Genomic DNA, 16,466 nt, shown 5'->3' with positions numbered 1-16,466 from the left:
TTTTTTTACATACTTTTCATGTTGGCAAGGAAAACTTTGGAAATTATACGAAGGTTACCGGTAATGTTAGCAATGTAATGATGTAATTTTCTACTTCTGCATTTTGGGTAACAATTGTACCGTATGTCTATCTGCCATCACATCAGTTGTTACAATCAGATATTGATTCTTTATTGTGTTTCGTGTTTAGTTCTGCATTCAATATGCTTTTGATTTGTTTTTCTTTCCCATGTCTTTTATTACTTTGACTAATACCAGTTAGCAAAGTTTTAATTATCTGGCCTCTCAAACTGGGACCCTGGCCAATGAGCTGGTGTCGCATTGCCTCGGACCTGCTGACACGCAGACCTTTGACCTGCACCACACAGACCACATGGGCTCCTGTTTGGCCGAGTTCAATTGACCCTGTCTGGCACTTGATATCCCACCGTTTTTCACCCAATGACATGATTGATTGATGCACAAAGAATGTTCAGTGGGATAAGACTTTCAAGGTGTATACCAAATGGGTTTGTTTGCAAATAACTCTTGTTAAAGTCTGCCTGTACTAATATATATATATATATATATAAAACTGTCTTTCTCACTTTTTACTTGCTAGTGTCTCAGATGGGTGTAGCACAGGGACACGACATGTGTCCAGACCCGGGGATTCCGGATCGAGGAAAAAGAAAAGGCTCAGACTTCAGGTAAACAAGTGTGAAGGATGATTTCACAAACAAATAAGTATAACATAACACATGACAAAATCCTAAATAATGCGCATCATCACATTTATTCAATTTAGAAGACATGGAAATCAAGAAAATATATATATATTTTTGACAGTAAACATGTTTTCCTGCTGGCATTGCTTTGTTTGCACCCCAATTGTTGAATTGATACTTCTTAATATTTAACTGCAGGAGAGGAGCCACAGTCCATTTCTCCTGTGATGAAGGTTATGAACTGCAGGGCTCAAAGAGCATCAGCTGTCTGAGAGTGACGGACAGCTACGTGGGCTGGAGTGATGATCGGCCCATCTGCAGAGGTATGGCTCATGTGGGACGATTCACCCGCACAAATGTCAAAGAGGTGGTTCTTGTTTTCTTTGCTCTCATGTGTACCAATGTTGAGGTGTGTGCTTTCCTTTTCCCCCCTCATTAATTATTCTTAATTATGACTAGCCTAACATTGAGCTACAATTATTTTACTGGCTGCCAATTATAACATGTTATATAATCTGTGGACGCAGGACCCCAGCCATGTCTTCCTCACTGCTGACCATTCTGCGAGTGGAGGGAAGACTTATACTCCCTTTATGCTCTAACTGACTCTCAAGTTCCGTTTTCTGCCTCAGTGAACTGAATTAATCAAAGTAGATTTGATTCTTCACTTTTCCTCCTTTTTTAAAAAAGAATAATTACTGTAATTGATCTGAACGGTGAAATGGTTTCACTGAAGCAAGACTTAATAATATTTTATTTTAGTGTAATTGAAGTCTTCCCTTGGACCTTTAAAGTGAAAAATATCATACTCACTTCACATAAATTACAGTTATTAAGCCAATTTCTGGTGCCTATTTTAATATTTAAGTTATATACTTCAATCTTCTTTTGACTGTTTTACTCTGGTGCGTACATCGTCCAGCTAAGTTCAGATACCTTCCAGCATCGTAGGGCCCCGGGGAGTTCTGCTGGCCAGCAGTCACAGCCTATTAGCACATCAGATCTGGAGGCCAACCAATGCATGAAGGGCTTGCCAATGGATGACAGCCATGATAACAGCTGTTTTCAACATAAGTGCGTGGTGAACATCAAACTGATAGGCCGATATTTGTACGTTTGTAGTGCCATACAGTCGTTTGCGGTAAGTTCCGAAAGCAAAAACGGCATTGCAATCATTGCAAAAAAGAAAAGTAAAATGACACTGTTGATCGGTTCACTCATGATCAAGACCAAAAGATGCTTGAACTCCTCCACTTGGGACAAAGACTGCCCACCGACCCGCAGAGGGCAAACCACCCTTTTCCGGTCGACAACCATGGCCTCAGATTTGGAGGTGCTGATCCTCATCCCACTCGCTTCACACTCGGCCGCAAACCACCCCAGTACAGACTGGAGGTCTTGGCTCGAAGAAGCCTACGGGACTGCAAAAAGCAGAGATGAAATCCTGTGGCCTCCAAACCAGACCCCCTCTGGCCCCTGGCTGTGCCTAGAAATTCTGCCTGTAAAGATTATGAGGACTGGTGATGAAGGGCAGCCCTGCTGGAGTCCAAGACTCTGGACTCCCAGAAAACCAGCTGAGACATAATGCTTATGCTAACTCTTCTTGTCCTCCTAAACTGCTTCCTATGGTAGAACAGTGGTTCACATTTTCCTTATGCAAGTTTAAAGTGGAAGTGGGAGATTAATGACCAGCTGAGGGAGGACTGACAGGGAAATTTTCATTTAAGTAATAACTAAAAGTGCCAGTGTCTGCCATATATTCTTAAATCATGACCGGGAAAGCTGCTCTTTCGTGATAAAAATCTGTTTATATAGCACTATATATTAAAATGTGTAAGTTTGTGAGTGTGTTCTCTGTCTGCAGGGAGAGACAGATGCCATTAATGTTTTTCCTTTGACTCTGCTTATTTCATAGATTGACAATATGAATTGCAAAGCAAAGTAACTCAACTGTGCAATTTTAAATGTAATTATTTTTTTCTCACTATTTCTTTGAAAATTCATCCTGCATTAGAGTTAGGGTTAGAACTGGCAATTGTATGTAAGAAAACAGAAAATACAATGCAGTCATGCAGCACCTTACTGAAAGAAGAGGTCACATCATAAAGAAAAATAATAGCTTTTTCTGGGTGGATAAATGTTAATGTAATTTGTAAAATAGGAATCAAATGTGCAATGGGAGTTCGATGCTTTCAAGTATCTCGACTCTCTCCGGATCAATCCCCTACCCCCTTTTTGTCCACCTACGTTGTACTTATGTGTCTTTTTAATTTATTGTTATTTTATATCTGTGGTGTAATTTATTTTTATTTTATTGGTATTGGTTTATTTGTATTGTTAAATGTCGATGATTTATGTACGAAGGACTTTCAATGGAAACAAGACTGTAAGGACTTTTTTGAAATGCTTGAAATGAATTGTTATTGTAAGCAGTTATTAACAACAAGCAAAATAGTGTTGATGTTTGAAATATGCCTCTATATTGAATTAACTTAAATGTGAGATATAATATTTCAGGTACCTTAAATGCTGCTGCTGCTGCAAAATAAATCCTGTAGGTTTGTTGTATTGATTCTGCAGCACTCGAAGTTTTGTCATTAATCCAAAAGGGTCTTGCAATTACATTAAAATTATAGAAGTAATTCAGGCAGCTCATATGAAATTGTCTTTGACATAGAATGAAGTAATTTTGGCAATGACAGCATAAGTATTGTTGGAGTTACAGTCTTTGAACTATGTGTTTTACATTAAAATACACCTTTGCTGTTTGTTCACTTCAGGTAATGGGTCTCTGCCCCCCCCCCCCCCCCCCCCCCCATTCGTTCTTTGTTTATGGTCTGATCCAGTTTTACCACAATTAAATCACGGCTAAGGAAAAGAAGGATTCCGGGCATGTGAGGAGATTGATATTGCTTTATTCCATCAAAGCTATTGTCAATCACCGGCACTTCAGAAGATACTGTTAGTGTTTTGTGTCACCGTCAAAGTGAGGAAGCAACACAAGGCTTTTCTGCTTCTTTGAACTAAAAACAAACCAAAATGAAATCATGCGTCTTTCAACAAATATCTCCGTAGCACATTCAGTTGTCTGACTGCACATTCAAACTTGACAGCCACTTCCACTGTGACGGTTATACACTGTCTAGAAATAATGCAATGTTTGAATGCTGAATTTGTATTCAATATTTTTTACATTGAAAGCAGCATCAATAGGACAGGGGAACAAAAAGTCCTCTCTGTTTGTGAATTAATTATCCTGAAACAGTTTATTTCAATTACATTCAGTTCAACAGCCATATTCACGTTTTCCATTGCATACAAGTATAACGGCTATGATAATGTCAATGATTAAAAAGAAACAAAAGTATAATTGTATAGCTCGAGTGGATTTCGTCACTGCCTTCATTAAGGTGACCCTCACGGTCAGCACAACTGAAATTAATTACCGTGCTCTCCACTTAACTTTGCCAAAGTTCATATTGCATTTTAATAGGGGAGATGGGTGGAGCATGGTGCCACTGAGTGGGGCTCAAACACCCGAAGGACCTCTCTAAGGCACAACTCATTAAAATCTGAGTTATTCAATGCACCTCTTAAATACTTTCAATACTTACTTAAACACAATACAACCTCGCTTCTTTTGAAGGACCATTTATTTGGTTTAGTATTTAGTAGTAGTAGTAGTAGTAGTTTAGGCTGTGGAGTAGTTCTATCATGCACATTCACTTAACGCCTCACCCACACTTTTTTCTCCCCCAAGGCTTTTATAGAAAAGTCCTTCAAATCTTGGTTCTTGTTTTTAATCTGTGATCATGTTTTCCATATACAGTCAGGTTGGGCAATTGGACAGTTGCCCAGTCCAATTACAAAGGATCTTAAAAACAGCCTGATGTTATCTACTTTGTTTTACCATTATCATGAAGTGGTCTGATAATATCTGCAAAAAGTAGATTTCAGCCCTGTGGCTTTGATTCAATCTTTTATTAGACTATTGTTCATGGTAAAACACCAAATTGGCAAGAGAAGATGCACAGTGGCTGATTTTCGGCTCTTTGGTTGGAATTGGAGGAGTTTCAACTTTACTGTGCTGAGCTTGCATGGAGGAACCCAAAGTTCATGTAATGCATTTAAACATTGTCACAGACAGTTTTGACAGCTCTCGCATTATGCTCCTAGGGTTGGTATCATGTCAGTTGGTAGAATAATGAATGAAAAACGCGGGGAATAATTAAAATATCTGCCATGGGTAATGCAAAAGGGAGCAACCAAACAGCAACATTGTGATTCATGACACTTACAGCATTCTGGAGGAGAATAAATCATAATTTCTTATTCTTTTTACTTTTTTTCCTATCTGCTTTTGCAGCACCAATGTGCGGAGGCCAGCTGAGAGGACCAAGTGGTGTCATCACATCGCCGAACTACCCAGTGCAGTATGACAACAACGCTAACTGCACTTGGGTAATCACAACCACCGATGTATCTAAGGTAAAACTTATTTTATTATTTTGCAGCAGTAACCACCTGTTTCAAGCCGTGTCCGTCGTGGCGTCTTTAGCAGCTAGCAAGTTTCTAGAGAAAGCTCTTCACTGACACGCATGACTCATTTTGTGAGTCTCTTCTGATAATTGCTGCAGGACGTTTTGAGGTCTGACGTTTTGTGGTCTGAATGAGAGTTTCTGTAACACACGGTGTGACAGAAGCTCTCATATAGAGAAAGAGATAAGGGAAATGAAACAGAGAAGAAAGGACACTGTAACAAAGCCAAGACAAAGAGAGTTGGTAGAAACACCTGTGGTGATGGATGGAAGAAGGCCACCGACAGACAGTTGAGTAATGTAGAGATGTTGAGTGCATGCCCGGAGGACATCAAGGTCGCGTCACAGCAGTTGTGTACTCAAACGAAATGATTTTGCAAATCCGTTCTCTTGTTACCCTGCTCAAAGAGAGGCTAAATGAGGTGAGGCAAGGGAGATAGGGTTATCCATTAAACTCTTTCTTGCGTACATGCATGTGTGCAAACGTACAATCATTGACAATCAATGCAACTGGATACCTGGCGGACAGCCTGCAGATGCAGGCAACAGTACTCAGGGCTGTCACTTGCTCTGCATCTGGTCCAGAAGTAGATGGAGAGAGGCTGTTTTTTCCTCCATTTAGAGATGTAATGGGCTTCTGTTACCGCCTGTGTGCTTATAGCTCCAGCCAGAGGAGACATTAAGTCAGCAAAGTGACTGAGCTGAAACAGCAAAGGGAGGCGACTTGGACGTGACACAACCCCTATAGACCCAAATGCAGCCTTGCGACATGATGACAAATCTGGGTTCTTGTCAAGTTTTGCTCCTTCATGATTTGCTGACGGTATGAATGCAGCTGTTTATAGCTGGCCGTCTTTTATGTGTCTATCCGTCTGCATCGGGGACATGGGGATTTCTGTTCTGAAACAGACAACATGTCACGCAGACAGACACTCTGCTGTCAGATTGCAAAAAATATAAAGTACCGGTGTGTGTGCATATATATATATATACATGGTTGCTGTGATTTTGACTTATTTGTCACGCACTCACCCCTCTGTGCTTAACCTGTAAAGTGACAGATGATAGAATAGATCCTGGTATGAAACTGTATTTATCCAGAGATCTTACCTATTTTGCCGAGAGATCATCTACCTCTTCTCTCCAGCAGGGCAATTTTCATTAGGCACATGGTTTAACATAGGACAGGATGCAATTTACATTTATATAAGCTTTTTAATTATACCTGGTCTTGTCAGTCTTCTAAAAATGTTGGGAATGTAGCAAAAATAAATTGCTGCATATTTAAAGTTGGGAACAAAAACTTCTCGGTTTGCTTTGAATTTATTTATATTGAATCTGCCATGTTTACCTAATTTTAGTCTTTTTTTATCAGGATTTTCACAATCAAAGTCAAAACTCAGCTGAGGCTGCATTTATCTTCCCTTGCTCCTATTTAACTTCAACAACTACAGCATCGAAGTGAGACCAAATACTCTTTTCCTCAGCAATAAAATCCAATGCATAAAGTTATGTTCACATGATCCAAATCAAATCAACAAAACCATTCCAACTGATAAAGTAAAGAGCTTATAAAGCCCATAAAAGCCATAGAATCTACAACGTACGAAGATATAACATGTATGTACAGTCATATATTCAAAATGGAGTGATGAATGGACAAAAGGGTGTGAAGTCACAGATCTATTTTCAGCACCTGGTGTCGGGAGCATCTGTCATTTACAGTTGTCTTGGTGATGTGTTCACTGTTATGTAGGTGATCAAGCTGACATTTGAGGATTTTGACCTGGAGCGAGGTTATGACACTCTGACGGTGGGAGACGGAGAGGTAGTGGTAGACCAGAAGGCCATCTTCCATGTGTGAGTGACTCCTTTATTGTCGATCCCTTTTTGTCTTTAATCTTCCCTCTCCTGATCTCAGATTTTATTCCCCATTGTCATCTACAGTAGTGAATTCAACTTGTTGCCACTCACATTTTTACCATTAAAATCAAGTTGGGGAAGCATTGCAAAATTGCAGAATTATGCCACCTAATTGAGTTTCTATATGTTCCATAACAATTGACAGAATGCTGTTATTAATTGCACTGAAATTTACCACATTTAATAAAGTCTTTATGGATACATTTTTATGCAAGGCTGTCTCTTCTTGGTTGGAAACGGGATGAGGTGGGAGGTAAAGGAGGCAGATTTAACAGAAGAGTGGTTTCTTAATTTTTTTCTTTTTTGCACTTTTATATATTTCTGTGTAATTAGATCCTTGCACAAACACTGGAATTGTCTGATCTATTACTATTAGGACCCATTCCACCTGTACCGACACCTTTACAATATGAAAGCGTAGTCTGGCAATTGATATTAGATGGGCTCTTGCACTCAAACAACCTGCACCAATGAATCTACACTGAAGCTATCAGCACAGGACCATCATATTCCCCACAGTGAATTAAGCCCTTGTGTGGGAAGGACATAAATCTTGATCTGATAAATGCAATGGAGGTGCGTTGCACCATGGTGGGACAGTAATAGCAAGTCTTCATTCAGAGGTTCTCAGGATGAACGAGTTACCATGGAGTTGCAGGAAGGGATGAACCGGTAGGGCCCAACTTAACCTGGCACTGCTCCTTTCCACTCCCCACTACCCTCCAAGAAAATCACCAAAGTTCCGAACCTTTAATCACTTACTCTGCAACTACACACGTCCTAATTGGAGCCGAGTGGGAATTACTTTTCAAATAGAATTGCATTACCTCTGTGGCATTGACTGATCTTACCTCCATTTCCCATTTTCTTTTACCCAACTGTTTTGTATTGAAGGCTTAGGATAGGAGGATGGAGGAAAAAAAAGGCTTCTCAGACATAAATTGCCTGCAGCAGTTTTAGAGCACTTTCCTTTGACGAAAAAAGTCAGATAGTTTACGGTAATACATAACTTGAGGTGTTGTTTTTGCTGCTTTCATTTAAGAAGTTTTTTTTTTTATGATGTAGTGGAGATTGGCCTTTAGCTACAAAACTGACACCGTATTCACAGCAGCAAGTGCAAACATATTTAGTTGTTACTGTGTATAGTAATTGAAACAACAGCTCGACTTGTTTTGACACTCATTATTGTCCAGTTTAGGACAAGACAAGCCCTGAAGACATTTATTTTAGAAAAGAAAACAACTGTCCTCTTGCCTGTGCTTTTTGTAGCCTTTCTGGTACCACCACTCCAGATCTCGTAGTCAGCACCAGTCACCAGATGTGGCTTAATTTCAAAACGGATGACACCAGTGGCTCCCTGGGCTTCAAAGTGTCCTACGAAGGTAAGCGTGCTTTATACATTGTTTTAATCCCATGTGCCTTTTTTGATCCAGGCCGATCTCATTGGCTCTGACAGGAATGCATTTCGCCTCAGCGGACAGTAACATAATTGTCCTTCCCTGCACTCAGTCTCATATCTTTATTTGCAAAACCATAGAATTGAGAGATTCTCCTGATATACAAGTCACTGACTTGTTTAATGAGGCTTAACAGAAAGATTACAAAGATGGACTCAAACACATCAAGGACTTAGTGAATGGAACCCCAAACGTATCGGTATGACGCACAAATTACATTTTTAGATTATTTGATCAACAGTTGATGACTTGAGAGCTAATGATGCTGGACGATATAAGCACTCATTTTAGGATATATGTGTAAACTGGCAATGAGGAGACGGCACAAATAATAATCTGTGCTAACCTTAGACTTAGAGCATCTGTATCTGCAGGCGTTTGCTCTAACATGTATATGTCTTTGTTCTTCAATGAGAATGGGGATTGAGACGTACGTCTTTGTGTGGACATATGAAGATGAGAGATAATGTGTGGTCTTGTGAGGTTAGTGTGTGTGTGTGTGTGTCTGTGTGTATGCCAGTGTGGAGTTTGCCAGATTCCTCCTTGTAGATGAGTCTGCCGTTTGTCTCTCAGATGCACAGCAAGGCTTCTTCCCTTGCCCACTGATGTAAAAATAACAGAGAAAGTGGATCAGCATGCTGAAGCAAAGTGTAATTAAAACAATAAGTTCTACTTAATGAAGGAGAAACACTTTGAACATCTTCACCTTCCAGATTGGAGTATCCAAAATCTAATTTGCACTCTCAATTACTTGTATTTTGAGCCTGATAATCAAGTGTAACTGCAAACGCAGTCATACCAGTGGCATTCTTCCATTTCAGCTAAGCATTTATCTGCGGGTGGCACACAGGCACAACATCAATGTTAATATACAGTGTATATGTAGGTCATGTGATGCTGCATACTGACACCTAACATAGTGTAATTTGAAACATGGGTGATTTATTGACACTGTACAACCATACAATAGAGAGCTTGTGGTCTTTGTGTCTTTCTATGCTAGTTCTGCGTAAATAAATATTTACTGCTGACAAAATAGTATTATCAGTACTTGAATCAGGATGATCGTTTTGATCCTTGGGGAAAGTTACCACATATACTGGTTTTATAAAATCGGCATTTATTGCAGGGCTTGTAAAGCCCACCGGCACATTGTTTGCATTACTAGGCTATAAATCTACACACTCAACTAAGTCATTTTGTCATTTTAAGATTGAAGATCATAGTGCATGTGTTCTGAGTAATATGTACCCCATCACAATGCATCACTTACTAGTCTGGATTTGCACACTGGTGGAGTGGTGGCATGGTTAGTGCTGTCATTTCCTGTCAGTATCCTAGCAGGCATAAGGGTTGATCTCACACCTCAGCATTCCTTACAACATTGCCCCATTTATAGGTGACTTTCACACAAGAGCAATGAGTCGTCTCGTGAATGAGGCTGTCTCAGGATGGCCATACATCCAAACAGCAGCAAGCTCTAAATATGGCGTCTAAATGATGATCATCATTAGATCCAAGTTTGGATTTATGCCCAGCTTCAACCCTGGTGCGGGTTAAAATAGTATTAGACCCTGCCTGGGTGGATGCGCTTGGTGTTCCCTTTTGCAATTGGCAACCTTGGGTGGGCGAGTGAGTGAGTTGGTGAGTGGGTGGGCGAACATTGCATAAATCTTGTGGTAATGAAATTGGCCGATGTGGCATTAAGAGAGACGAGTGGTCGAGTTGTTTGTGTGTATGTGTGGGTGCGTTTGCGGGTGTGTGTGCGTGTGTGTGAGCCTGAAGCGCTCGCATCAGCTCCAAAATTGAGTGGGAACATTTTAGCGCAGTAAGGAGGTAGATGTACTGCAGGACAGGAAAAAAAAATGCTTTAACTTCGAAAGCTATCCAAGAGCCAAAACATAAATAAATATATTGCTAAAAATAAATATATGATGAGAATTAAAAAACAACACCTTAATTGAAATGTTATGAAAGGTAGAAAGAAGTGTTTTGTGTCATTCTTCAGGGAGAATGTATTTGATGCACAGTTCTACAACAAGGATACTCTGCAGCTTGGCATGCGATACCCATCTGGGGTTACGTTTTGGTAATGGACATAGAATGTGTCATAAATGGAAAAGAAAAAGAAATACATCTATAAAAAATAGCTTTAAGGCTTTCAGACATGTCATGAATATTGACAGAGTGAGAGGCGGGAAGAAACACCAAAAATAGATCATACAGTGGATACATTTTTAAAGTTGCTGAAACATTTTAATTTTAATTTCAATTGATCATGTTTGTGTTTTTAATGCTTGATTTATTCCAACTTTTTTCATATTTTTTGGTGAAGCAAGGCTGAACACATCACAGCTCTCACTTCACTGAACATTAAAAGTTGATACTGATTCTTTCTGACTGTGGGTAGATGGAAATGTCCGTGTGCCAGTCGTACTGTAAGCGGTGGATATAATGGAGATCATATCCTATTCTGCACTTTATAGATTTCCATAAGTTGATCCTTTACAGAATAACGCTGTATAGGAAGTGACGCAATTCTTCTGGCCTGTAAACAAATACAAGCTGCCACAGCTGGCAAAACATCCAAATATGAAATCCAATTTAATTTTAACAAATATAGTCTGGGGAAGCTCAGACAAAAATCCCGGTTATTCACTGATCTCTTTTAAGTCAATATGCGTCTGAACCGAAATATCAAAAGCAGTGTAATTTGGTTTACCTTTGCCTTTATCTGCTGGAGGCTACAAATTTAGATTATCTCGACCTAAAATCTGTCTATCTTAAGAAAATATATTTCATATTATATATACACATACCATCAAAGGTCTACCTGTTTATTTATTTATTCATCAATTTATTGATTAGGGCGAGGTAATGCTAATATTTTATTTAAGTTAATTTTCAGACTAAACAAAGAGCTTTCGGGGATGTGGCTAGAATTGAATGACATTTTACCTTTAAATGCATATCTCTATTATGATTGTACATAACCTCAACGGGTTTCCTGTCATGGCATTTTCTTTTTTTAATCAATATCACTTTGAATATTTTTTTAACCTTTTGTGTTTTGTGTCCCACACAGAAATCGACCAAGGCAGCTGTGGGGATCCTGGAATTCCTGGCTACGGCAAGCGAGAGGGGACAGGTTTCCGTCATGGGGACAAACTCTACTTTGAATGTCTGCCTGCCTTTGAGCTGGTGGGGAAGAAGAACATCACCTGTCAGAAGAACAACCAGTGGTCAGCCAAGAAACCCAGTTGTGTTTGTAAGTTCTTTGGCTGCACTATGTTATTTATATTCATGTGAGCACACTGGAACATGAATATGGATTTTTGTGCAAATGATTGCAGGAATGGCTGCAAACAGGGGCGAATTATCACCACTGTTTGCCTTAGGATAAGCTGGTGTACTTGAAACAATGGGAGTGTTTAATGGTCAATTAACGCCTGAGAAAGGAAGCGATAGTAAGAGGATGAGGAGAAAAGGAAAGCGCTGACCATTCATCTAATGCCTGCTATTGTATTATTAGTAGAAAATAGGATGGGCAAAAAGTTGCAGTATGAATTACCGAGGTTGCTGAAACAATATAACACACATTTGTCTGTCCATTTTTAAGAAAACCATCCAAATGTATCAATGGTCTTGCAGGCCCTGATGTTGTTGATTAGTTGAGCGAGTAGTAAACAATGCTTTTTAATATATATATATATTAGTGTTTTTTTAGATTGAGATCAATGATGATATCACAGTCTCAATTTGTTGTCTGTGTGTTTCTCTAGTTTCTCTAGCTTCCATGGAAAGATGGATTCAGACTTTTTCTAGGCGGGGGGGGGTCACTCTAGTCATTAAATATCACATGTGGAGATTTCTTACAGCAAGGGTTAATGCTAAGCTTTTTGAATTATTGTCATCATGTCACAATGGAGAAGGCATGTCTTTCTCAACATGCTCGTTGTGCTGCAGCTGTCCAGATGGAAAAAAAAAAAGATTCACAGTGCATTTTTGGAATTTAACTGAATTTAAATGAACCAGACAAGCCTCAGCTTGTCTGTTGCTTCTTTTGGCAAATTATCGTATTCATTGTGCTTCGCCACATTTTGCCCTTTATAGAAACACAATGAGTTCCCAATTAGATACGGACAAATCACACACTGAAGCAAGACGAGGCAAAAGCTGGCGATGAAGCCGTTTCAATAACCATGCCAGAGGTATTGAAAGAAGACGTGAGGTGTCACAGATCTTCATTAACCTCAAATGGAACTTACTTTATTTGATGTTGGCCTTTAGCCCACAACAAAGTTTACAGATGAAAAGGATTTGTCTTTCCAGTCCTGGCGCTTAAGCAAATGTTTTAAGATACATCCCATCAATCACAGTCACTGTCCATAAAATCCCCAAGCTCCGTCAAAATATCTTTCAATTAGTCGTTGTGGCTACAAAGTGAAGCATGACTAGCCTTTCTCTGCATATTTCTCATCTCAAACTCAGGTAACCAATTATATAATGGCCAGTTTAGAATTTTGACAATATGTCCATGGCCATCCAGAAGCAGCCTGCTTGTCCCAACAGGTGCAGTTATCTCAGCGGAGGAAAGCCCTCTCAGCGCTGCCATTTTCATCTGACTGCTTATTCACATACATGCCTGTTAAGACTTGCCAGCCCGCCGTGAACAAAGCAGAAATCATTGGCTGGCTTTGTAAAGATGGCTGCATCTGCCCGGTAACATCAAGGCTTTGTAATGTCGCCCTCCACGCGTATCCACCGGAGCGACTGGGATCAAATTACCGCTTTCACCGCGGCCGGGGAGTTAAATTAGAGCGTTTATTTTTATTTTTTCCTGGCTAATGCATTCCATCCAGCTAGATGCTGATCGGTGACGGTGATTTTTCAAGTTGCATGTTGTCAAAATATTCTAGGAAATTCTGTATTTAATTTAACCTAAATCCATTGCAGCCCATTAGTGTTGCCAGGATAAATAATCAGGATGTTGGCAACATTAATCTTATACAGTCATATTTGTGTTCACTCATTTAATTTCCACTTCTACTTTTCATTTCCTGTCCTTGATTGCCTCTATGTTCTTTGTAGAAAAGGAAACAAAAAAAGAACTAATGAAGAATCTTTAGAAATATGACTGCCCCCTGGTCTGAAACATGTTTTCAGTGTCCGTTCTGAAAGCTGGAGCCCGGTTCAGGAAAGGTTCAAGATATTGATTTATTCATCTTTGTTTTAACTGTTGGTCCTCCAGACAGAATGTATTACATGCTGCTCTGTGTCTCTCTGTCACCGGTCATCCCTTCATAGTTTCCTGTTTCTTCAACTTCACCACTCCATCCGGGGTGCTGCTGTCCCCGAACTACCCTCAGGAGTATGGCAACAACATGCACTGTGTGTGGCTGATCATCTCCAACCCCGAGAGCCGAATCAATCTGGCGTTCAACGACCTCAGCATGGAGAAGCAGTTTGACTTCCTTTCCATCAAGGACGGAGGAAAGGTAGCCTTGAAATTAAAGCTATTGTCCATATTTACTTAATAATAGCTCCTTGTGTGACCTCATTGTGTGATCTATATGTTGGCCGCTGTGTACGATTCACAGTCGGGGTGCTGTCAGCCAAATCATTTTATTTATCTGTAGCTCTTTACCTTTTGGCATCAGTTCATTTGTAGTTGATGATGACTTTGGTCTGTTTTTCCAGGCGGAGTCTCCCATCCTTGGGACATTTTCCGGTGACATCCTGCCTCCTTCTATAACAACCAGTGCTCATGTTGCCCGACTGGAGTTCCTGACTGACCACACCTACACAGACAGAGGCTTTAATATCACATTTACGAGTAAGTATTAAACTTCAGTCTGACAGAAATAAATGAAGGTCTTCCATGGCTGGATGTTTTGTGTTCTCGGTTGTTTGTACACATGCGCTTGTGTGTTTGTGGCTTCTGAGTGTATGCGTGGAAAAGGTCTTATGAATCATCCACCATCATCTATAGTATTCACCTTGTCTCCCACAGACTTCATAAACTCTTCTTCATATCAACACCACATGCAACGTTGCATAGAAAATGGGAAAAGAAATCCCGTCTTTATTCTTAAAAAGGATCTAAGAGCCAAACAAATACGCAACATCCTTACCTGGCAGATGCACTGCGGCTGCACTCATTATGTGCTATTCTGGTAGAGGCTGAGTTCTGAGGAAATTCCAGATGGGACTTTTCTTTTTTTTACTCTAACACAGTACTCATTGGATGCATTCTTGAAAACCCATTACATGAATGTGCTGCACTGTGAGGGTTTTGCAGCAGCCTTTATTCTATACACTATGTTGTAATTAGCCGGAACTTTGCATTCTTTCCCATCCCAGTATAAATATGTCATTACAGTCCCTTCCACAAAGCCGATATAGACACAAAGCTCATTCATCGGTACTTGAGGTGCCTCAGGGAGTGTTTTCTCGGTAAATCTGGGCACTGACATTTTTCTGCAATGGCCCACTGGGTGTTAAAGATTTTTTTTTTTTACTTTATAGTTTGTTGCTTCCATATGTACTTCTGTTTTACAAGAATGTTATACCAGCTTTCATAAAATGTCCCCAACATAAAACACAGCTCATGATTTTTATAACCTTTCAGCCTGATTAACTGATCAGAAATGAAAGTCTGATTCATTTGTCTGTTTCTCTCCTTTGTGGCTGTGATGTCACTTTCCACTGAGCGATATCTGTTTTGCCCAATTTATAAGACTTAGCTATTTATGAGACAGCACTGTTTTTCTACATTATGTTTGCCACTAATCATCATCAGTTATCTTTTCTTGAACAGCAAAATGCAATTTGTGCTAAATACCATTTTATTAGAATTGATTTTAAAAATCACCATTCATATAAATGATAGTTGAAGAAAATAGTGAATTTACCTCTTTAACCCAGATATGTATTTGCAAAACACCAAAAATGAAGACCTCTCTAATTAGTTCAGTCTGTATTTATGTGCTATGCAATGTACTTAATGGATTTGTGAAGTTGACTCTAACTGATCCAGTATTTTACTTCAGCTTCCTCTGAACTGTTTCAACTGGAGTTGAGCCACCATACAGTCAGAATACAGTCATATCATCACACCAGCAACCTAAAGCAGGTGTCTCTGTGAAGCCACCATAAGGGCAACGCATTGTGACTAATGCATTAATTAACGCGTCTGATGAAGAAATAAATTGCGATGAATGAATGTCAAGAGTAGCTAATTGAAGGTGATGGTTAGATCCTGGGAACGGCGCGAGCTAAATGGAAGACTTGTTTTTTGGAGGATGTGGGGCAGAGTGGACGACTTCCATCACTCGTGTTAATTAAAGACATGCCAAACTGTATTGAGGGGATTTTTGGCACGTTAATAAATAAGGTGATCATGATGGATGAGGTGTGGCTGGTGCTTTGTTTTGGTCCATTGGACACAGAATAGGAATTCATCAACACCGACACGTGTCACCTACCCGTGTGTACAGGAATGAGCTCAAGTGAGATAGCGGCTCAAGTGATTTATTTGTTTACATGTCGTATTTCCGGGGTCATGCCTTTTCTTGTCCGACTGCATTGTACTCATGGACCTTCTAAGGGGGTCCCGCTCAAAGTTTCATTCTGAGCTGCAATAGGTTAAGTTTTAAGACTGCATAAATACAAATTCCTTTAACAGCAGCAGCATCTGGCACTGCCAATCTATATGCGGTGTGGTTTCCCATTCTCTGGAATGAATGCACCAGGAAGAATCAATACGACCCACTAAGGGAAGCAATTTTATATTCTTAAATTCCACTAATGCTAAATGCTGACATTAGAAAAATGTTTGG

At 39.8% G+C, this 16,466-nt stretch overlaps 1 protein-coding gene across 1 annotated transcript in view; it reads left to right on the top strand.

Annotated features, from left to right (window-relative positions):
• Positions 1-16,466, top strand: part of csmd2 (CUB and Sushi multiple domains 2) — a 133,763-nt gene that overhangs the window by 68,558 nt on the left and 48,739 nt on the right. The window contains exons 8-15 of the mRNA XM_068747573.1: positions 602-689; positions 906-1,030; positions 5,074-5,195; positions 7,002-7,105; positions 8,438-8,550; positions 11,711-11,893; positions 13,933-14,123; positions 14,326-14,461. Of these exons, the coding sequence (XP_068603674.1) occupies positions 602-689; positions 906-1,030; positions 5,074-5,195; positions 7,002-7,105; positions 8,438-8,550; positions 11,711-11,893; positions 13,933-14,123; positions 14,326-14,461 (1,062 nt within the window). The remainder of the gene's footprint in view (positions 1-601; positions 690-905; positions 1,031-5,073; positions 5,196-7,001; positions 7,106-8,437; positions 8,551-11,710; positions 11,894-13,932; positions 14,124-14,325; positions 14,462-16,466) is intronic.

This window comes from Brachionichthys hirsutus, chromosome 13 (assembly GCF_040956055.1).
Source record: "Brachionichthys hirsutus isolate HB-005 chromosome 13, CSIRO-AGI_Bhir_v1, whole genome shotgun sequence".
In the NCBI taxonomy this organism is placed as follows: domain Eukaryota; kingdom Metazoa; phylum Chordata; class Actinopteri; order Lophiiformes; family Brachionichthyidae; genus Brachionichthys; species Brachionichthys hirsutus.
The sequence above is the reverse complement of the archived record's forward strand: the minus strand, read 5'-3'. Positions and strand labels throughout refer to the sequence as shown.